This window comes from Dunckerocampus dactyliophorus, chromosome 2 (assembly GCF_027744805.1).
Source record: "Dunckerocampus dactyliophorus isolate RoL2022-P2 chromosome 2, RoL_Ddac_1.1, whole genome shotgun sequence".
NCBI classification, from domain to species: Eukaryota; Metazoa; Chordata; class Actinopteri; order Syngnathiformes; family Syngnathidae; genus Dunckerocampus; species Dunckerocampus dactyliophorus.
In genome coordinates, this window is record NC_072820.1 from 35336641 (window position 1) to 35356501 (window position 19861).

Sequence of the window (19861 nt, forward strand, 5' to 3'; positions counted from 1 at the left end):
TTGGAAGGACAAATTTTAAATTAGTTTTCTACTTATGAAATTCACGTGCGCTCCCTCTGGTGGCGAGGAAGACTCACTACGAGGTCTGAAAATAATCACTTGATTAATGGTCAAAGTAATAAGGCCCCATCTAAAAGTGAGGACATATTTTACAGGCAAAAAATCTCTCTCAAAATAATTTTGTGTGTGTTTACTCACAAAATGAGGTGAACTGAGCTCATGCTAGTGGCTAGAAGAACTCAATAGAGGTTCAACACTATGGTACTGTGATGGTGGTGGTGACACCAAGTCATTAGGAGCTGCTTTGCTAAAGCATCATAATGCAGAGTTTGACTGTTTAAAACAATTTGTTTGTAATATTTATTTAGAGAAGCACTGTCTTATGATACACAATAATCACAGACTTTATACTCAAGATTTTTTTTTATCAAGGATGATTGAAAAATGGAGATGAGTCCTAGTTTTGTGGGAAGTCTCAGCAGGTGTAAACAAGGCAGAAAACACCAGCCATCCAGTGTTACTTTGGTGTTGACTGTAACAAGTTACTTTATCCTGCCTTCTTCTTCTGCCCTTCGATGGCACTCCTTCGCTTCATGTTGGTGAAGAGCAAGGCAAAATTGACCGCATATGTCGACACGCAGACCATGCAGAAGTCCCCCAGGACAAAGGCCAGAATAAAGGCCAGGTAGAGCGAGCCGGCCACAGACACCCACGAGGACAGCACCAAGAACAGAGCGGCTTTTTTGGACAGGGACAGACCTGCCATAAAGGCACAAAACAAGAGGAAGTGAGACCACAGCTGTAATAGTCACATTAAAGCTGCTTTTCAGGGTAGTAAACAACCACAATATACCCATTGGACATCTACCCGCCTAGCTGCAACACTTATTATATTGAATTTAGCTGGAATGCAGGGCACGCTACAACGATTCTCCAGCAGTTTTTGCTTGCAACCACAATGGTTGCACTGTAATTTTACTCACCCAGGCCAAGCTGCAGAGTGTAAAATACGAGGCCAAGTACACTGTTGGGCTGGTTCAGAGGGCTATCTTTGGCGACAAAGAACTGCACCAAGCCAAAACCACGTCCCCATCTGCAAACAATAATAAACACAAGAATAAAATAGAAACAAGAGAGAGAGATTTTGTGGTGAAAAAAGAAGTTTTGCAGACATAAAAAGGCATGAAGGACAAGTGACAAAATTTACAAAATAACATAAGACTGTTTTGAAACGAGGTGAAAAGTCCTTCCATGTGAGGGGGCGGGGTGTATAACGTGGCAATCGAGGGGGTGGGGGGTGAGTGGGGTGGCTGCCACTGGAGGCTATTTAGTTAAATCCCACAATCTGCATTCTTGCACACAAGTGAAAAAAGCCCACAATACCTGGAGGTGAACACTTTGGAGCAGCTCACAGACTCCCCCAGATCGCACATCGCTCTGTACTCAGGGTCGTGCTCGCGGGACAATTCCACGTGAAGAGCGTAAAGAGACAAAATCAAGCCAAAGACGCCCAAAAACATGCGCACTTTCCTCTCCCACACGGGTATGTCTGCTGCTGCCATGATTACTCCCACCAAAAATGACTCCCACACTTGCCAGGAAGAAGTGATGTGCTGCTGCCACTGTGGGGCTGAGACTGGGTCTGTCCACGGTGCTCACTTTTGATTGGCTCAGTGGGGTCTCGACACGCCTTTTCATTGGTCGGCCAGATGTTGGACCCCGGGACAGGAGTGGCGTAATTGTGTTTATTTAGAGAGAACACGTTAACTTACAGATGAGTCTTTATAGCAGGGGTGCTCACACTTTTTTAGCCTGCGAGCTACTTTTACAATGACCAAGTCCCAAAGATCTACCTGCTACTATAAATGTAGAAAATATATTTATAAATACACTCAACAAAAATATGAAAGCAACACTTTTGTTTTTGCTCCCATTTTTTTATGAGATGAACTCAAAGATGTAAAACTTTTTCCAAATACACAATATCACCATTTCTCTCAAATATTGTTCACAAATCTGTCTAAATCTGTGATTGTGAGCACTTTGCTAAAATAATCCATCCCACCTCACAGGTGTGCCATATCAAGATGCTGTTTAGACACCATGATGAATGCACAGGTGTGCCTTGGACTGCCCACAACAAAAGGCCACTTCTAACAAAATCTAACTGGTAATCTTTGAAATTACTATACTAAATACTAATGATTAGTATTTCACATTCACAGTTTCAAAGGTAATCAAAGTAGTTGAAATTCTCCACAACCTACTAAAAGTCAAAGGACCACTTTAGAAAATGAATTAAGCCAATTTCACCTCCCCCTTACGTGTTCGTTAATCTCCAGTTATGAGAAGGAAATAAGACTCACACACCAGATTAGATTTACAAAATGTATTGAAAAATACATCAGACAGAATAATTTAGCAGCTCAGAGCTCCAGACTATTTCTCTTCCCATTGACGCCTTCTGCCTCCTCTCCGAAGGAAGAGAAACAGGTCCCGATCGATGTTCCCCTCTGCCTTTTTCTAACTGAAAGATAACTTTCTCCAGGATTCCTTGACGAAGTTGTGTGACGCCAGCAGCTGATAGTCGCTGAGTTGTTGACTCTTACGTAGTATAAACACATACTTCCCAGTCTATCTCAAGACTTATTGACTTGTTTGTGCCCTTATCTGGCTGCTGGTCCCGGCTGCCCTTCACTATGTGTGAGCACTCACTATTTGTTTAACCTTTGACACGTTTAAACAGTTGTTCATCTATTCAGCTAATTATTTAATAAAACATTATTTATATACACTACTTGTAGTTACTCACTCAGTTAATCATAAAACCGTTATATTTATATTACTTATACTTACTTATATACAGTATATACTTACTTATATACAGGCACTTAATTAATAATTCAATCAATAAACATCAATGCAAACAGTTATTTTAAAATCTACTTGTATATGCTACTTAATAAAGTCACTCAGTAGATGAGTTTTTGCCTACAATATCATTCAACAATTCACCATTCAATTTAATATGGCAATAAAGATACACATAATTCCTCAATACCAGTCCAGGATGTACCTCGCCTGTCGCCCGAAGTCAGCTGGGATAGGCTCCAGCATGCCCCCGCGACCCTAAAGAGGAGAAGCGGTATAGATAATGGATGGATGGATAATTCCTCAATAGTTGTGTACATAACCTGAGTAGTATGTCAGTTAAAATAGCTATGTATCATTCATTATACACACAGTTCACGTATTAGGTCCAGTCAGCCAACTGCAAATGCTATGGCGTCTCATTAAGCCAAAATTAACGCGCGTAAAAATATACTCACCGCGCTTAAAGACCAGGCCATAAAAGGCTAGCATTTGCTATCAAACATACAGATATACAACAATTGAAAATTATGTAAAAGACAATGCAGCCGAAGTCAAGGCAACATTAAAAAACACTATCTTCGCGATATACGATCTACCTAATGGGCACCCCTGCTTTATAGTATAGTGTAAACCAAAAAAGATATACTTCATTACTGGAAGTAACATACATGCAATTAATGTGTTGAAAAGCACGGTTTAAGCGATTATCCCGCCTTCCTTGCTTCTATTGGACAACAATGCCTGCCGTCACATCCTTTTGATTGGCTCATCGCAGACCAATCAAAATGCCACCCGAAGTAGTTTCTTGAACAAGACATTCCGGAAAGTGTGCGCCTAATTTATTTGTCCCGTTGGTGATGCTATTAGGGAAAATGTATATACTTTATGGTCAGGATGCTGTAGCACACGGAGGCGACGCTAAACTAAACAATGCAGCCTCGCTTAGAATCATTCGTGTCGCTGAATGAATGGGAGAACCTTAGCTGTAGCACCTTTTGTCCAGCAGGTGGCGGTAGTGTGACTTCATAGCTGGCGACCGCCGTGAAACGACACAGAAGAAGAAGACAAAGACAAGGAAACGGCAGATTAAAAACAAGAGACAGACATGCTACCAATGGATTAACAAAAAAGGCTGAAGTAAGCGGTGTTTTGCTGGCGTCCTTCTCAAAAACACACCTTCACGGTTGATTTTATACACACAAAAATCACACTGGCTTGATGCCGTAGGTTATTTGAAAGCATTGTAAAGGTTGACCAGGCTACGCCCCTGTCTTTATAGATGTGGAGATAACTGCTGGATTTTGCCGTCTTTAACCTGCTGCTAAGTACTATGTGACACTCCATTTACTACATAAGACAAATTGTCAGGTTTACTTGTTCGCATGTACATTTCAGTCGAGAGGTTCTTTCATACGTTGTTTATTGATTAGCCAGTAATGAATAAGTCTAGGGGCGCATGGGGGGTTGTCACCGTATTTCATCTTATTTTGGAATTATACTGTCCACAAGTGAAACCATCTCCAAACAAGTGTCATATCAATAATAATCCTGTCATTCCTACAGATATGTCATCTAAGGAGGGTGGAGTTAGTAAAAACGGTCAACCTGTGGCCGTGGCGCCTGAAAGAATGACTACTGTGAAAGGCAACGACAACCAGCATGCAGTCAAGGCAACAGGCAGAAACACAGACACCAGCACAACTGCCAAAAACCTGGCTCTGCTCAAGAAACACTCACTGGATGTGAAGTTTGATGTGGGCGAGGAGTATGACGTCATTGAAACCATTGGTACTGGTGCCTATGGCGTTGTGTCGTCTGCCAGGAGACGAGACAATGGTACGGATGCTTAGTTTCCAAACAAACCATTCCACTGTGTATTACAAGCATATTGTTACTTCAGTCAGGGCATCTGTGTGTGGACTTTGCATGTTTTTCCCATGCGTGCGTGCGTGGGTTTTCTCCAGGTACTCCTGTTTCCTCCCAGATTCCAAAAATATGCATGTTAGGTTAATTGTCGACTCCAAATTGTCCATAGGTATGAATGTGAGTGTGAATGGTTGTTTGTCTATATGTGCCCTGCCATTGGCTGGCGACCGGTCCAGGGTGTACCCCGCCTCTTGCCCAGTCAGCTGGGATATGCTCCAGCAAACCCACGACCCTAGTGTGGATAAGCGGCATAGAAGATGGATGGATGTTACTTAAGTCAAACTATTTGTTCTCATTTTTGTCTGTGCTTTAAATACCTCAGGCCAGCAGGTGGCGATAAAGAAGATCTCCAATGCCTTCGAAGTGGTGACTAATGCCAAGCGCACCTTGAGGGAGCTAAAAATTCTCAAGCACTTCAAACATGACAATATCATTGCCATCAATGACATCCTGCAGCCTAACCTTCCTCACTCTGCCTTCAAGTCTGTGTATGTATTGCTTTTTTGAGCCAAAATATTCTTTCATTGCCAGTGAGTGGCATTAGTTTAAATTTCAAATGTTTGTATTTCTTGTCTGTGCAGGTATGTAGTGCTGGACCTCATGGAGAGCGACTTGCACCAGATCATCCACTCCGCCCAAGCACTCACACCGGAGCACACCCGCTACTTCCTGTACCAGCTCCTTCGTGGCCTTAAGTACGTGCATTCTGCCAATGTCATCCACCGCGACCTCAAGCCCTCCAACCTGCTGGTGAATGAGAATTGTGAGCTAAAAATTGGTGACTTTGGCATGGCCAGGGGTCTCAGCTCCCATCCTGAGGAGTCCCACTCCTTCATGACTGAATACGTGGCAACCCGATGGTATCGTGCTCCTGAGCTGCTGCTGTCTCTGAATCACTACAGTTTGGCAATTGATATGTGGTCTGTCGGCTGCATCTTTGCCGAAATGTTGGGGCGAAAGCAGCTTTTTCCCGGAAAGCACTACGTCCACCAGCTTCAGCTCATTTTGTCTGTGTTGGGCACCCCTCCCGAGGGTCTGATTGGTGCTATTAGAGCTGATAGGGTCCGCTCATACGTTCAGAGTCTTCCATCCCAATCTGGTGTGCCCTTCGCTAAAGTCTATCCTCAAGCTGAGGCCAATGCTTTGGACCTGCTGGCGTCCATGCTCCGCTTTGATCCACGTGAGCGCATAAGTGTGACTCAAGCGCTGGAACATCCTTACCTGGCTAAGTACCATGATCCTGACGATGAGCCCATTTGTGTGCCGGCTTTTGACTTTGAGTTTGATAAGCTTCCGATGAGCAAGGAGCAAATAAAAGAGGAAATTCTGATGGAGATCCAGGACTTTCATAGGAACAAGCAGGGCTCACGTCAGAGGCTCCAGTTCAGGCCCTTAGCAAGAGTGAATGGAGGAGGAGCTGCAGTAGTGCAAAGCAGCGAGCATTGTGTCACTCAGGTTTCCTCCAGCTTGACCGAGTCCACACAAGATCCAACAGATGTTGGACAAGCCTCACACATGCAGCAAATGAGAGCGCCGGAGTCAACACAGCAAAAAGCACCAGCCGAGCCGAACCGTACGTTCACAACTCAAATGGACACCTGTAACAAAGATGTCCTCAATTTACCGTGCCTCACTAAAAGCGAAAGCGGCCCGGTTGACGTGGACATGCCAAGCGCCAGCTCGGACAGCGGCCAGCCAGAGACGATAGATCTAACCACCCCGGTGTCTGGTCATGACGGGGAACCAATGCGGGACAACGTGGCGCAGGTCACCAGTCAAGGTCCTCAGCTAGGCCAGAACCAGCCCCCTTCCTCCATGATCCCTTTAGCTGGGACCGTGCCTTCTCTGTCACTGTCAGCGGCCCAAGTTCAGTCACTGTCTCACAGCCTCTCACAGTCGCTGGCAAAGAACCAGAGGCCATCGCAAGGCACCGGAGAAGGGACCAGAAAAGATGGGGCCATATCGGAAGACACCAAAGCAGCTCTTAAAGCTGCTTTATTCCGGAATAAAGCCAGGGGAGGTATGTTTGAATATTTAGGCCTTGTTGGAGGTGCTGTTCTAGTCTTCAGGATCTATATATTAAGTTTTGGCTATCATCATTTGTATTGCAGATGGCAGTGTGTCCACGTCGGGCTCCGAGGCGGCCACCGCAGGAGGAGCATCCTCGTCTCTATCCGATCTGGAGTCGCGCCGACCCGTCACGGCTCAGGAGCGCCAGCGAGAGAGAGAGGAGAAGAGGAAGAAGAGGCAGGAACGAGCGAGGGAAAGGGAGAGGAAACTTAAAGAGAAGGAGCGGCGAGAAGGGAGGCAGGGAGACTCGCTGGGCGGGGTTCTACTGAGTGATAACGACAAAAGCCTCCTACAGCGATGGACAAAGATGATGGACAGTCGCAGTGACTTAGGGAAAAATAAAGACTATTGTGTGAACCATACGGTTGTGGGTGACAATGCTCAAGTATCACCCAACAGTAAAGTAGAAAAAGAAGCGAAAATGTTTCTATCTCATGAGCAGCTAATTTCTCAACTTGAAGCTAGTCAGGCCAGTTTGTTCCAACCTCCCAGCAAAAACCAGCAACTGCTTTTCTCAATGAGCCAGAGGAAACCAGCAGATGTTGCTGTAAGTGGCTGTGTGGACCTAATGGCCGTCTCTGGCGGCTTTGTTAAGAACAACGTGCTCAAACCTCACGACGAGAGCAGCGGCCCGAGCGCTTTCAACTGCTTGGGTAATTGGAACAGACAGCAATTAGAGACGAGGCCATCACAACATGCAAAAGCACACAGGACACCGCCTCAGCCGCAACAGAACTTTCTCCAAAGTCAAGCGCTACCAGACTCTCAGACACAGCTGCTCCCCCTGGAGAGTTTTTTAACCAAAGGCCAGACTACACTAAGCACCAGCGATACCAACGGCAATATCGGCGGCAATCACCTCAACAATCACGTCACACCCTCATCTGCTAATGGTGGGCCAATGGAGAAGTTGTGCTCTTCCGTTGGGGAGAAATCAGGGCCACAGACCACAAGTACTCTCTGTGGGGCCTTGGGGGTGCCCTCGCAGGCTCACGCCAGTTTGGGATTCACAGATACGGGGCAGCAGGGCCCCTCCATTGCTCCTGACATCCACACAGTAACACTGCAGCTCTCAAAGTCTCAGGTGGGTCTCAGTTTGTGTCCTATATAGAGAGCAAAGTTGAGTTAATCCAGTTTGGCCTCTCTCAGGTTGAGGACGTGTTGCCCCCAGTCTTCTCTGTCACCCCTAAAGGCAGCGGGGCGGGCTATGGTGTGGGCTTTGACCTGGACGATCTTCTCACCCAGTCGCTTACAGAGCTGCAACACTGCGACCGAGACAGGTAAGATCCTAATCTATGCTCACGGTAGTTATGGTCATGCACACGCTAATAAATCTTTGTTTGCAGTTATGACTCTGCTCCACTTTCGGCCTCTCTCTTATCTGATTGGAGCGAGGTTCACCGCATGACTCCGGCCGATCTAGAATCACTGCAGCAGGAGCTCCAGCTCGGCTCTCCCATGATCCTCTCCGATTCCATCCAGCCTGATGCCTGACTGAGTCAATTAATTAGTAGTTTTTGTGAACTGTAGTACTAAGCAGTTCATTTTCACTTTGATGCAATCTTGAATTTTAAAAATCCACCTTTGTCAGCCTGTGAATGTCAAACTCAAGTAAAATTTGAGGTTTATACTGTCAATGCTGGTTATGTTTTATTCTTTAAAAAAGGTGTGTCCAAAATCTGGCCTTTATTGGCCACATTAACAGTAAAATTTAGCATTGAAAAAGTTATCAAACTTATATGAAAGACTATTTACGTTGTCACATATAACAAAAAGCTGAGATGTATTTCTTTTAATATAACGGCTTCGCCTTTCTTGAAATTGATTTGACTGTTTCATAAACTAAAGGTGAAGAATATGATTCGTTTTGGACACCCTTGCTTTAAACCGTTGTAATGGGAATTGATGTTAGGACTCACTGTACTGTAAGACATTTATTTGAAATACACAAAACAGTATTGCTCAGTCGCCATTTAAAATAAAGTATCAAAAACATTTAGAAATCACATTTAACCTCGACAAATTATGATTATATTACATTCCTTGGTGCATATTACTTCATGTTCATATCAATGAAGTGAATCTCTTCATTTGGCCCGGGTTTACCTTCCCTAAAATCCACTTGTCGAAGCTTACTTATAGCCGAAGCAGGGTCAGCACGGTGGACAGACAGCCGAGCAGAGCCATGGCGGTCCCTCTTAGCCGGTGCTGATGAGCTCGGCCGTACAGTTGAACCTCGGGTATGTTGTCTCTGATGAAGCTGGAGTAGCTGGTGAGTCTGGCGTACACACCTGGCTGGTTGGCTTCAGCGCAGCCCAGCCCGAAACTCACCACTCCGGCTTGTACCCAGGTCCCATTCACCATCTGGCAGACGAGCGGCCCTCCTGAGTCACCCTGATGTGGGAGGAAGGCGGTGTTACGAGGTGCGCATGCACACACGTACACAAACATGAATGTAAACAGAGCAACATAAGGAGATGATCCAACAGTACCTGGCAGGAGTCCTTGCCACCCTCCTGGTACCCAGCACAGATCATGTCATATAAGATGTCCACCTGCTCCAACTGGTACATCTCCTGACATGAACCCTGCGAGATGATTGGCACTTGCACCTCCTGCAGAGGCCCCGCTCCTTGCAGCGGGACTGTGTGAGGAGTGGGAGAAAGGGGGGGAACATTGTTTTTCAATCACAATGTTTTTTTTTATTGCTGTATTGCATGTGTGTCGAACATTTGTAGTTATTTTTGTTTGCATGATCAAAAAAAAAAAAATCAAACAACAAAAACAGACATGTACATGGACATAAAAAAACCTTGCTAGTTTGTGAAATATAGGGCTAATGCAATACACTGACCACTTACGATGCTCATTTAATGTTAAACTACATAAAGAAAAGTGTTTTTGCACATACATTCTTTATATATATAAAAAAACAAACTAAACAATATACATTACACTTGTAGCTGTACTTCAGACTACAAACCAGTTGAGACTGAATCAACAGTCTGTATCGCCTTTGCGGGTCGCAGCCAAGTAGTAAACTCCCTTTTGCCTGAATTGCAACCTATTAGTCGTATACAGTGGTACCTACATTTTCATACGCCCCGGTTTTCGTAGGATTACGTCCTGTCAGAGCAGGGTCTATCAAGCACTGTGCGCCCCATGCTGTTAATGCGACTGTTCATGTGATGAGGCGTTAAAGCAGAGTGCGTAACTCTGATTGTTAGGCCAATAGGAATTCAAACAGTCTCTGCTTGATTTTTTTATTGAGTAAGGCTGCAAAATAACCCACCATGAAGCCAAAGAAAGTTGCAAATTGTATATACTGCTGTGGGGTTGCGTCGTGTGATGTGTCGTGCCGTAAAGCATCATCTCACGCACGCGTGTGATCGAATCAGTTAATGTAAACAAAGTTGTGTGAGCACACAGTCGTCCGTTCTTGGATATAACACAGGTGTCAGCGCTTTAAAAAATAAGGTGAGAAACACTATTGAATTCAAGAAATATTGTAAGTCGTAGCAAACAACAGTGGTGGCATCCATGTGGCTCAGCCCTGCCCTCGCGACTCATCATTGTCACTCTTTACCAACAACAGTCTTGAGTAAAGGAAAAAGTGATGTTAAATGCTCATTTATCCCTTTCATTCGTCATTTATATGCATTTTGCATGTTTTCTATAATTGTTCTATATTAACAGTGTTTTGTGGTAATATTTTTGGTTGTCTGGAGCGAATTAATTGGATTTACATTGTTTCCTATGGGGAAAAATTGTTTCTGACTTTGTATGATTCGGTTTTCAACAGATTCTTTGGAATTGATTAATAACGAAAACCTAGGTAACCCTGTACTACTATCTATCCCAACACATCTGCATCAATGCTAACTAATGCGACTGCCGTGGGAGTGACATTTACTGCATTTGCTGCATTTGCTGACATAGCCAACATCTTCCCTCTGTAAAAATGTCTTAAATTCATAAATTCTCTAATAACAATATGTATCAGTCGAGCCACACCTTCAGAGCGGATGTTCCCCCAGCCGGTGACGTAACATGGCATGCCACCTGGAAACAAGGTGCCGGAGGCAGGCAGGCACACAGGACGGATCCAATCCGACCAGGCCACTGGGATGGACAGCCGCACCAGAGCTACATCCTTACCGCTGTGAGGCTCGACGTATCCAGACGGGATCACCACGTAGCTCACCCGGTGCGACGACTGGTGAGGGTTTAAGCCGTTCAGCTGGTAGCGGCCGGCGTATATGATGTAGAAACTCACATCAGATGGACTGAAAGGAGATGAGAGATGCCCACTCGCTGGTCATAACATTAGTAGCGCATTGAGCTGTGTGAGAACTTGCAAGTCAATCCAGGCCACCATGTGGTGCACTTGTCAGAAGAATAATAGCACAGGCAACACATTAGGGGCGCATGCTTTGACACATTTTCATCCTTTAGTGTGTAGCAGCACAAATCCATGTATTCATGTGATATAATCAAGACACCCCAATACTGTATATTCATACTGGATATTGCGCATTGAATGTTTACCATCTACAATTTAAAAAGACATCAGCACTACATATATGAATCAGTCTAAGCTGTGGAAACTTTTGGTCATTACTGTTTGTTTTTATGGTCATTTTATGTGCTTATCAATAGATAAAGTAAGGTTACATTTCACCTACTTAGCATCCCACTAATAACTCCACAGTGTCCACTGTACAGTTTATTGACAGATGGCTTTACATTCTACATGAGTGTTGAGATAAAGTAATTAAACGTTGACTGTGTTGCAAAAAGGACGTCAACACAATGTAACGGATGACTATTAATTGATAATATTGCATGCGTGTGTGTTCTCACTTTGGGAAACAGTGAGCTGCTGATAGGATCCAGTTCTCCGTGATTATGGAGCCTCCACAGACATGAGCACCAGCTTTCTGGAAGCCAAAAAGGAAGTTGTAAAACACACACACGCACACGCATGCACCCAAATACACACAATGTGAGTCATCTTAGCATCACAAGTGGATCCCTCTGTCCTCAGGTCATCTTGATAAAACAAGATAGTTCTACACTGCTTGGAAACACACCAGATACGATTAGGGATGTGGGGTGTTTGAGGCGGAGCCGCGCCTGTGTCTGCAGGGACCCACCTGTATATCCACCTGCCAGGGCCACTCCCCGTCTGAAGAGTCCATTCCTCCCACAATCCTGTTCTCCAACAGCGGTGGTTGACCACAATCTATCGCATATGATGAGGCCAAAAATCCTAGATGTGAATATAAATGACATTTTGAAGTGGAACAATGGGGAAAAACATTCACACAGCAAATAAATGGGGGCATATTTTTTTTTAATCATGGTCTTATTTCTGTTTGTAAATAAATGAATAGAAATATTTAAGACAACAAACGTTTACGTTTGTAGCAGGACTGCATATATTCCTTACAGAGTGGCACAAATGTAATAGTGAAGCCACACGTTAATAGCAGTCTTAAATGTTATTAAATCATACATACAACTATTCATTGACTATATATGGACTTTCCGGACACTTTTAAGTAGACTAACAAAACAGTTCAGTCATCAATGACAATACATGCTCTGATTGCTCAAGCTATTTTATGATTTTGTTTGTTATACTATGACGAACAATAAGGAAACTGAAACATAATGTGTTAACGTAATACAGGCACTCTGTTCCGTTATATATACTGTATCTAAATAAAAAAAAAGAGGACAAAGAAACAGACATGGCGACGACAGGGAAGAAATACGAGGCGGTCACTCACCTGTTACGCCCAAGAAAATGGCAATAAACTGTGACTTTAAAGACATTTTGGGTGGTGTTTCTCGTCACAAATTAGATGTAGTACAGCTCATAAGGACGTAAAATGGAATAGTAGGTTTTAAAGGTATTTACAATCCGCAGAAAATGTCGCTGAGGTACGTCGTTGGCCTTCCCGCCGCGTGAATGTTTAAACAACAAATGGACTCTAAAGTGTTAGGTTTTGATTGACTAAAAAAAGGAAGATGAATCCAGTTTACGGCTGTTTTGCGGGGTTGTCGTCCAGTAACATCCACAAGTAGGTCCAAATTGAAGAACAAACAGTTCCGGGCACATTCCAAAAGAACAAACTGTACCTCACAATCATTATGATACCTGGTTGCCCAAATTGACCAATGAGAAGGCGGCATAGTGGTCCACCTGAACGAATGGGATAAGACGAATGCAAGCGGAAGCTCCTCCCACCGAAACTGTGCGAGGCATGTTTAAATATAAATTATATATTAATTTCATTAGTTTATTTTGTTTCTGTGGTACTTCCGAAACTAAACATGCAAACAACCAAGCTTGTTTTTTATTGGCCCGTGACATATTTTACAATCAAAATTAAACATGGCGTGCATTAAAACATTACACAGAAAACAAAGAGAAAATGGAAATCTCTCCTCAAAATGGCACCTGCAAACCAAAATGGCTGACTACCTGTGTGTTTTATGGCATCCTGCCATGATGAACATATGACATTTTTTTTGCCTTGAAACACATACAGTACTTGCAAAATTTGGTAAGGTTTTTGAGTATGTTAAAGCCCTTAAAAAGATGATTAAGTGCCAGAATAATATTGATAATAATAGTCATTAAGAATAATATTGTAATAATATGAATAAACAAATCACTTACACCACAAAGCTGAGATGTAGACTCTTCTTTCTTTACATTTATTTAGTAGCTTAGTATATCATGGCCCACACTGGATTAATAGTAGCGTGTTAATGAATTAAAATGTGCAAACTATCATAGAGGCCCGTCACACCCTCAGTGGAAAAGTCTTGGACGCTTGTAGACTTATCTAATGTGTTTATGTAGGATTTTACAGCATATATCAGCTCTTATACTATTGGGGTCCAATTTCTACACGTCAGAAACAAAAACAGTCACAAAGTTAAGTCACATGACTCCTTGTTAAAGGTTAACCTCCCACAATCGCATAATACAGTTTCATGTTGCCTGTGTTTAGCCATGCCCCCTGTGTCACTTGAAACCTGTTTAGTAGGTGTTTGTTGTTGCTAAATTTCCTGACTAACTCCAAGACACCCAGGTTAAAGGTCAAATAGTCTCCTAGATCCGGCTGTGTGCATCTTGCATCATTGTAATGCTGATTTTTTTTTCTCCACGTTTGGGCTGTGGGTCACTTTCCTTTTTTCTCATGACACCCAATGTTTATTCCTTCTGTTTGTCTTTAAAGCTGTCCGTCTCTCTTTTTTCGCTCTCCTCTCTCCATGGCGCCCTCGCTCACTGGCTCTCTCGTGCCCCAGGCAGTGTGTCTAGTTTCACAGAGCAATTGAAGGTGACAGGGACAGAGAGAGAGGGAGCGGGAGGGAGGGACAGAGGGAGGACACATCACACTATGGCCTGGGGCTACACAACAGTAGAGGAAGAGCAAGAGATGGAGGTGGGTGGTGGTGGCGGCGGTAAGGAAAAGAGAGTCTCATGGAAGTCCTCATAGGGAATTCCATGAACTGGTAAAGGGGAAAATAACACAACAAGTTGGCATTTGTGTGTCACATGACTACCTTCAAGCAAAGATGGAGTCCCTCTACCTGCCCCTCTCACTCATTATATGTGAACGCATTACAGGATCCAGTCAGTAAGAGCAATTATAATGCACTCCGGTTTGTTGTTTTTATTTTAACATCTTGATGAATATTTGTCGTGGCAGTGTAACCATGGTGACTGCCTCCACACGCACACACTTGCCCTCCCCTCCCATGTCCGCCACCCCTTCCCCATCCCCCCTTCAGCGGCAAAAAAGCAAGGGATGGCGAGCGAGCGAGAGAGAGAGGTGACAGGAATGAACTAACAAGATGCACTAAAAAAAAAAAAGCATGTCCCGGAGCTACATGAATCTTTGCAGCGAAGCACGCGCCGTCACACACACTCACACGCTCACACATTATTGCACTCAGCACATAGGGATCACATAGGTTAGGCCACATTCCAACAACTGGAACACAATGAGATGCAGCAATGACTTTACAAGAAAGGGAACGCAAGAGAGAGTGTGCAACTGGCAGTTGGGAATGGATCTCTTCTCTATTCTTGTAAAGTTGTGTTATTCAAATACTTTTTACTTTTAAAACATAGTATATTGACTCAACTGTTGGGGAGAAGTTTTACCTTTTTACTACATGGCACACTGGAGATTACAAGAAAACCAAATCATGTTGAACATGTGAAATCTGAAAATCAACACTCCAGTCCATTATTGCATTAAAATGTTTTTATATGTTGTTTTGTTATTACTATTATTTGTTTTTGTTAATCATTTCAAGACAGTGCAATGAATTTTTACAATTGAATAATTCTAAAAATGCATTAGATTTTGGGAGTTGAAAGACATGAAAGCCAGACCAAGTTAAAGGTATCTCATTAATTAATTCTGATAACACCGTTAGTTTTAAAGTAAATAATACATAATTTTTTATTTTATGCTAAAAAATGGTTCAGATCTTTCTCTTAAATAATTTTAATAATAATGTATTTTTCAGACAAAGAGTGATTCAGAAGACCCTATGAATAAACACAAGAAGAGGGACCGCACCTCGCCCAGACGTGGGACACCGTGGCCTCACCCTGGAGCCACGCCCGGGGGAGGGGCTTGCGGGCGAGCGCCTGGTGGTTGGGCCTTCACCCGTGGGGACCGACTGGGCCCAGCCCGAAGAAGCCACGCGGGATCTCCCCTCTGTTGAACAACCACCTGCAGGGGTAAGCATAAGGGTCCGGTTATGCGCTTTGGGTGGCGGTAGAGGGCGAGCGCCTGGGCGACCTGGTCCTTGGCGGCCAAATCAGTTTCTTGGGAAATAGAATGTGACTTTTCTGGTGAGGAAGGAGCCAGAGCTTGTGCGGGCGGTTGAGATAGTCCGACTAGACACAGTTTGGGTCCTGGAACCAAACTCCTCGAGTGGGCTGGACCTTATTCTACTCTGGAGGAGCTGCAGGGCAGAGGTGGAAAGCTGGTATGGGCTTATTATCAGCCCCGCGGCTCAGTGCCTCCGTGTTGGGGTCATCCCCGGTGAACGAGAGGGACATGTCCCTTTCCCCATTTGGGTTAGGGAAAGGGTCCTGACTCTGAATTGTGCATACGCGCCAAACGGCAGTTCAGAGTACCCAGACTTCTTGGAGTCTATCAGAGCTGGTGACTCCGTATTTCTACTGGGAGACTTCATCGCCCATGTGGGCAATGACAGTGTGACCCTATCTGAACCTGTGAGGTGTGATGTTATTAGATTTCTCTTTGAACCACTGTTTTTCCATAACAAACACCATGATTGAACATAAGGATGTCAACAAGTGGACTTGGCACCAGGACACCCTAGGCTGCAGGTTTATGATCAAATTTGTAGTCGTATTATCAGACCTGCATCCACAAGTTCTGGACAAGCGAGTGAAGCGAGGGGCTGAGCTCTCAACTGATCACCATCTGGTGATGAGTTGGGTTAGATGGTGGGGAGGATGCCGGACAGATGGGAGACCCAAACGTGTAGTGAGGATGTGCTGGAAACGTCTGGCAGAGTCTCCCATTCATCGAGTCTTTAACTCTCACCTCCAGTAGGGGAGGATTTTGAGTCCGAACGGGCCGTATTTCGTGCCTTCATTGCTGAGGCAGCTGTTCGGAGCTGCAGCCACAAGGTGGTCGGTGCCAGTTGCGGTGGCAAGCCCCGAACCCAATGCTGGACACCAGAGGTCAGGGCTGCCGTCAAGCTGAAGAAGGAGTCCTATTGACAGGTTCTTGCAGGCCAAGCGGCACGTGGCTTCAATGGTGGTCGAGGCAAAAACTCTGGGCGGAGTTCGGTGAAGTCATGGAGCATGACTTTTGGTCGAGGAGTTTCGGAGGAGTTTCGCCCTGAGTTCCTCAAGGCTCTGGATGTTGAGGGACTGTCTTGGCTGACACGCCTCTTCAACATTGCGTGGAATTTGGGAACAGTACCTCTGGATTGGCAGACCAGGATGGTGGTCCCGCTGTTCAAGAAGGGTCACCGGAGGGTGTGTTCCAACTATAGGGGGACAACAGAGAAGGGTACGACCATTAGTCGAATCCCGGTCGTGGAACACTGGACCAGCGCTACACCCTTGCAAGGGTACTGGAGGCTACATGGGAGTTAGCCCAACCAGTCTACATGCGCTTTGTGGACTTGGAAAAGGGATTCAACCGTGTCCCTCGCGGTGTCCTGTGGGGAGTGCTCTCGGAGTACAGGATTGGTGGCGCGCTACTACGTGCCATTCGGTCTTTGTACAACTTGGGCAGTGATGAAGTGATTTTACCCTTCTTTTCTGTAAAGCACTTTAAATTACCTCGTGTATGAATTGTGCTCTGTAAATAAACTTGCCTTGTCTTGCCTCGCCATGATGTGGTCCTGATGGCCTCATCAAGATGTGACCTTAAGCGTTTTCTGAGGTGGTTCGCAGCTGAGTGTGATGCTTCTGGGATGAGTCTCAGCACCTCCAAATCCGTGCTGTGGGTCGTGACCGAAATAACTAAATTGCGGATACAAGCGGTCATGAGAAGGCCCCGGGGCAGACCTATGACACGCTGGAGGTATTATGTCTCACAGCTGGCCTGGGAACACCTTGGTGTCCTCCCGGTGGAACTGGAAGAAGTGGTCGCAGACCGGAAAGTTTGGACTTCCCTAATGAGGCTGCTGCCCCCGGATAAGCGGAAGAAAATGGAATGGAATTAAATATTTTTAGGTACTATATCTCCATGTTTATTTTATGAGAAATTAAAAAAGGAGCCCAGATCCAGAAAAGGTCCCTCATCATACTAAAAATTTGATTTTAAAAATAAAATAAAATAAATAAATGGGTCAAATCCAGTTAAAGGTGCATGTCCAGGATGTTTCCCCCCCACCACACTTTTTTCCCACTTTATCCTGAGCAGCACCAAAATGTGCCATTTTTTCTTTGGATTATACACCACCACAAAGTTTTTGAAGTTTTTGCATACTAATTAAGAAACTCCCTGGGAAGGTAAAACACTTATTTGTATACTATATGCAATGATATACACATTGAAAAGAGTCTTGTTGAAGAGCACTTTTTGCATATTAAACCTCCGCATTCTTAATAATAGGGGTCCAGTATATGTCCATATCTGTCAATCAAGGTCCATTCTACACTCCTGTAGCCACAAAGGGCTAATTATTAGACTCTGGTAAAGCCATAAAGCTATGAAAGTCAAGTGTCAAGGGTACACAAGGGCTGAAAAAACCCTAAAGATGATGACAAAGACAATGTTGTGTTTTTTTTTCTGATGTTGTGATGGTGTCTTTATAGCATAATAGAGGATGTTAACGTGATGAACCTCTGAGAAAGAGGTGGAAGATAAACTCAGAGCAATGGTTGTGGGGTGGAGAGGGGGGTGCAGAGGCGTAGAAAGAATAGGCGAGTATGAAAGAGAGAGGGAGCGACAGAGAGAAAGGGAGCGCAAAGTCTTGTCAACCGGAAATAAAACAAGCTGGCACACTCCCCATCCCCAAGCCCCTGCACCCACCCCAAAGTCACATACTTCCTCTTCGCTCCCTCCATCTCTAGCCTCTGCCTCCATCTTCCAGCCAAGAGATATATTTAAACCACACTGCTTGATGCTGCATACAAACCGTCATACCTGCGTCATTAGTTGCACCTCACATCAGATATTTGTGCATGTGTGCGTGTGTGTGTTTAAATAGGGTGTCACTTCAACCTGGTTCCTTTGTCTATTGTCTCTTAACTTTGACGGGACACTGTGACAAAGCAAATCTCGTTGTTATTTGATCCTGTAACCTACAGCATCTCTTACTATTGTGTCTGCTTACTTCATATGGATGAAGTCACACATGCCACACAATACACATCAACTAATTAAGCACAGTGGTGAAGGCCAAACTAATACAGAAGAAGATTATTGTGTATTAACTATGCAACAAATAATCTTATTAGTAATTTCCACAATGAATTTACTTCATAAAAGTCAATTACTGGTAGATTTATTTTAAATATTTCAGTTTTTATTGAGGATTAAATTAAGCAAACCATTAAATATGTCATATTTGACCATTTTTAGCATATTGTTATGTGCATCTCATGCATTGTGAGGAAATCAAAGTTGTATATTATGATTGCCCACATAACTTATTACAAATAATAATACAAATAATAGAAAATTACAATTTCATTTTAAAGGAAAAATAAAAAAGTGAATTTCCCCATGTCTGATTATAATAAATATGGTAAATACAATTATTTAATGAATTAGTAAAATAAATACTCCTCTTTGGGGAAGTTGTGTTGTTACACAGTTGAATCACATTATGTTCTTTATATGTTTCGTTAAGTTCAGGATGAGCTGAACAATGACAATGGAAAAAAAAAGTTACAATGCATGTTTAATGTCAATAAAAGACAATAAAATTTGCTTGCGTGAGCTCCCTGTTTTTATTTTAAACATTAATAATAATAATAATGCTAAAAGCTAGGGCTACTAATTTAACTTTAGATGTGATTGACTAATTGGATTTAAGTGGAATTATATCAATTTTAAAAATGAAAAAAATCCAATTAGTTTCAGTCTCTATTGTGCTTTTTTTGTCATATTAATGCAAACAAATTATTTTACTTATTTAGCTTGAATATGTTAAATATAGGGACTTAGGGACTTCAGTGACATTCATTCTCCTCAGTCAATATTGACATTATGTGTTTAAAATGAGATCCCATCATGTATTTATCATTGCTCTATCTCTCCATTATGTGCACCTCATGCTGGACTCTGTGCACGCCTCCCCCTCCTCCTCTTGCTGGCATTAAGTTCAAACTTGACACTGATGTTGACTCACTTTGTCACCCCTCGGTGGCCCTCTCCCTCCCTTCCCTTCCACTCTCTCTCTCCCTCTCTATCTATCTATCTCTCTCTCGCCATCGCTCCGAGGACAAGAGCGCCTG

At 43.7% G+C, this 19861-nt stretch overlaps 3 protein-coding genes across 3 annotated transcripts; 1 reads left to right on the forward strand and 2 right to left on the reverse strand.

Moving 5' to 3' along the window:
* Window positions 1-387: 387 nt before the first annotated feature.
* On the reverse strand, window positions 388-1627 carry vkorc1 (vitamin K epoxide reductase complex, subunit 1). Its single transcript, XM_054755816.1, has 3 exons — window positions 1384-1627; window positions 984-1093; window positions 388-759 (listed from the first exon to the last, which is right to left on the reverse strand). The coding sequence occupies exons 1-3, from the start codon at window positions 1560-1562 to the stop codon at window positions 548-550; spliced, it is 501 nt and encodes a 166-aa protein (XP_054611791.1). The 5' UTR covers window positions 1563-1627; the 3' UTR covers window positions 388-547.
* Window positions 1628-3818: 2191 nt separating this feature from the next.
* On the forward strand, window positions 3819-8516 carry mapk7 (mitogen-activated protein kinase 7). Its single transcript, XM_054755795.1, has 7 exons — window positions 3819-4011; window positions 4438-4710; window positions 5123-5288; window positions 5382-6820; window positions 6912-7954; window positions 8020-8150; window positions 8217-8516. The coding sequence occupies exons 2-7, from the start codon at window positions 4440-4442 to the stop codon at window positions 8362-8364; spliced, it is 3198 nt and encodes a 1065-aa protein (XP_054611770.1). The 5' UTR covers window positions 3819-4011; window positions 4438-4439; the 3' UTR covers window positions 8365-8516.
* Window positions 8517-8805: 289 nt separating this feature from the next.
* zgc:92313 (uncharacterized protein LOC436869 homolog) lies at window positions 8806-13041 on the reverse strand. Its single transcript, XM_054755804.1, has 6 exons — window positions 12666-13041; window positions 12027-12142; window positions 11734-11810; window positions 10885-11156; window positions 9363-9514; window positions 8806-9264 (listed from the first exon to the last, which is right to left on the reverse strand). Exons 1-6 carry the CDS (start codon window positions 12709-12711, stop codon window positions 9007-9009), a joined length of 921 nt encoding a protein of 306 aa, XP_054611779.1. The 5' UTR covers window positions 12712-13041; the 3' UTR covers window positions 8806-9006.
* Window positions 13042-19861: the final 6820 nt, after the last annotated feature.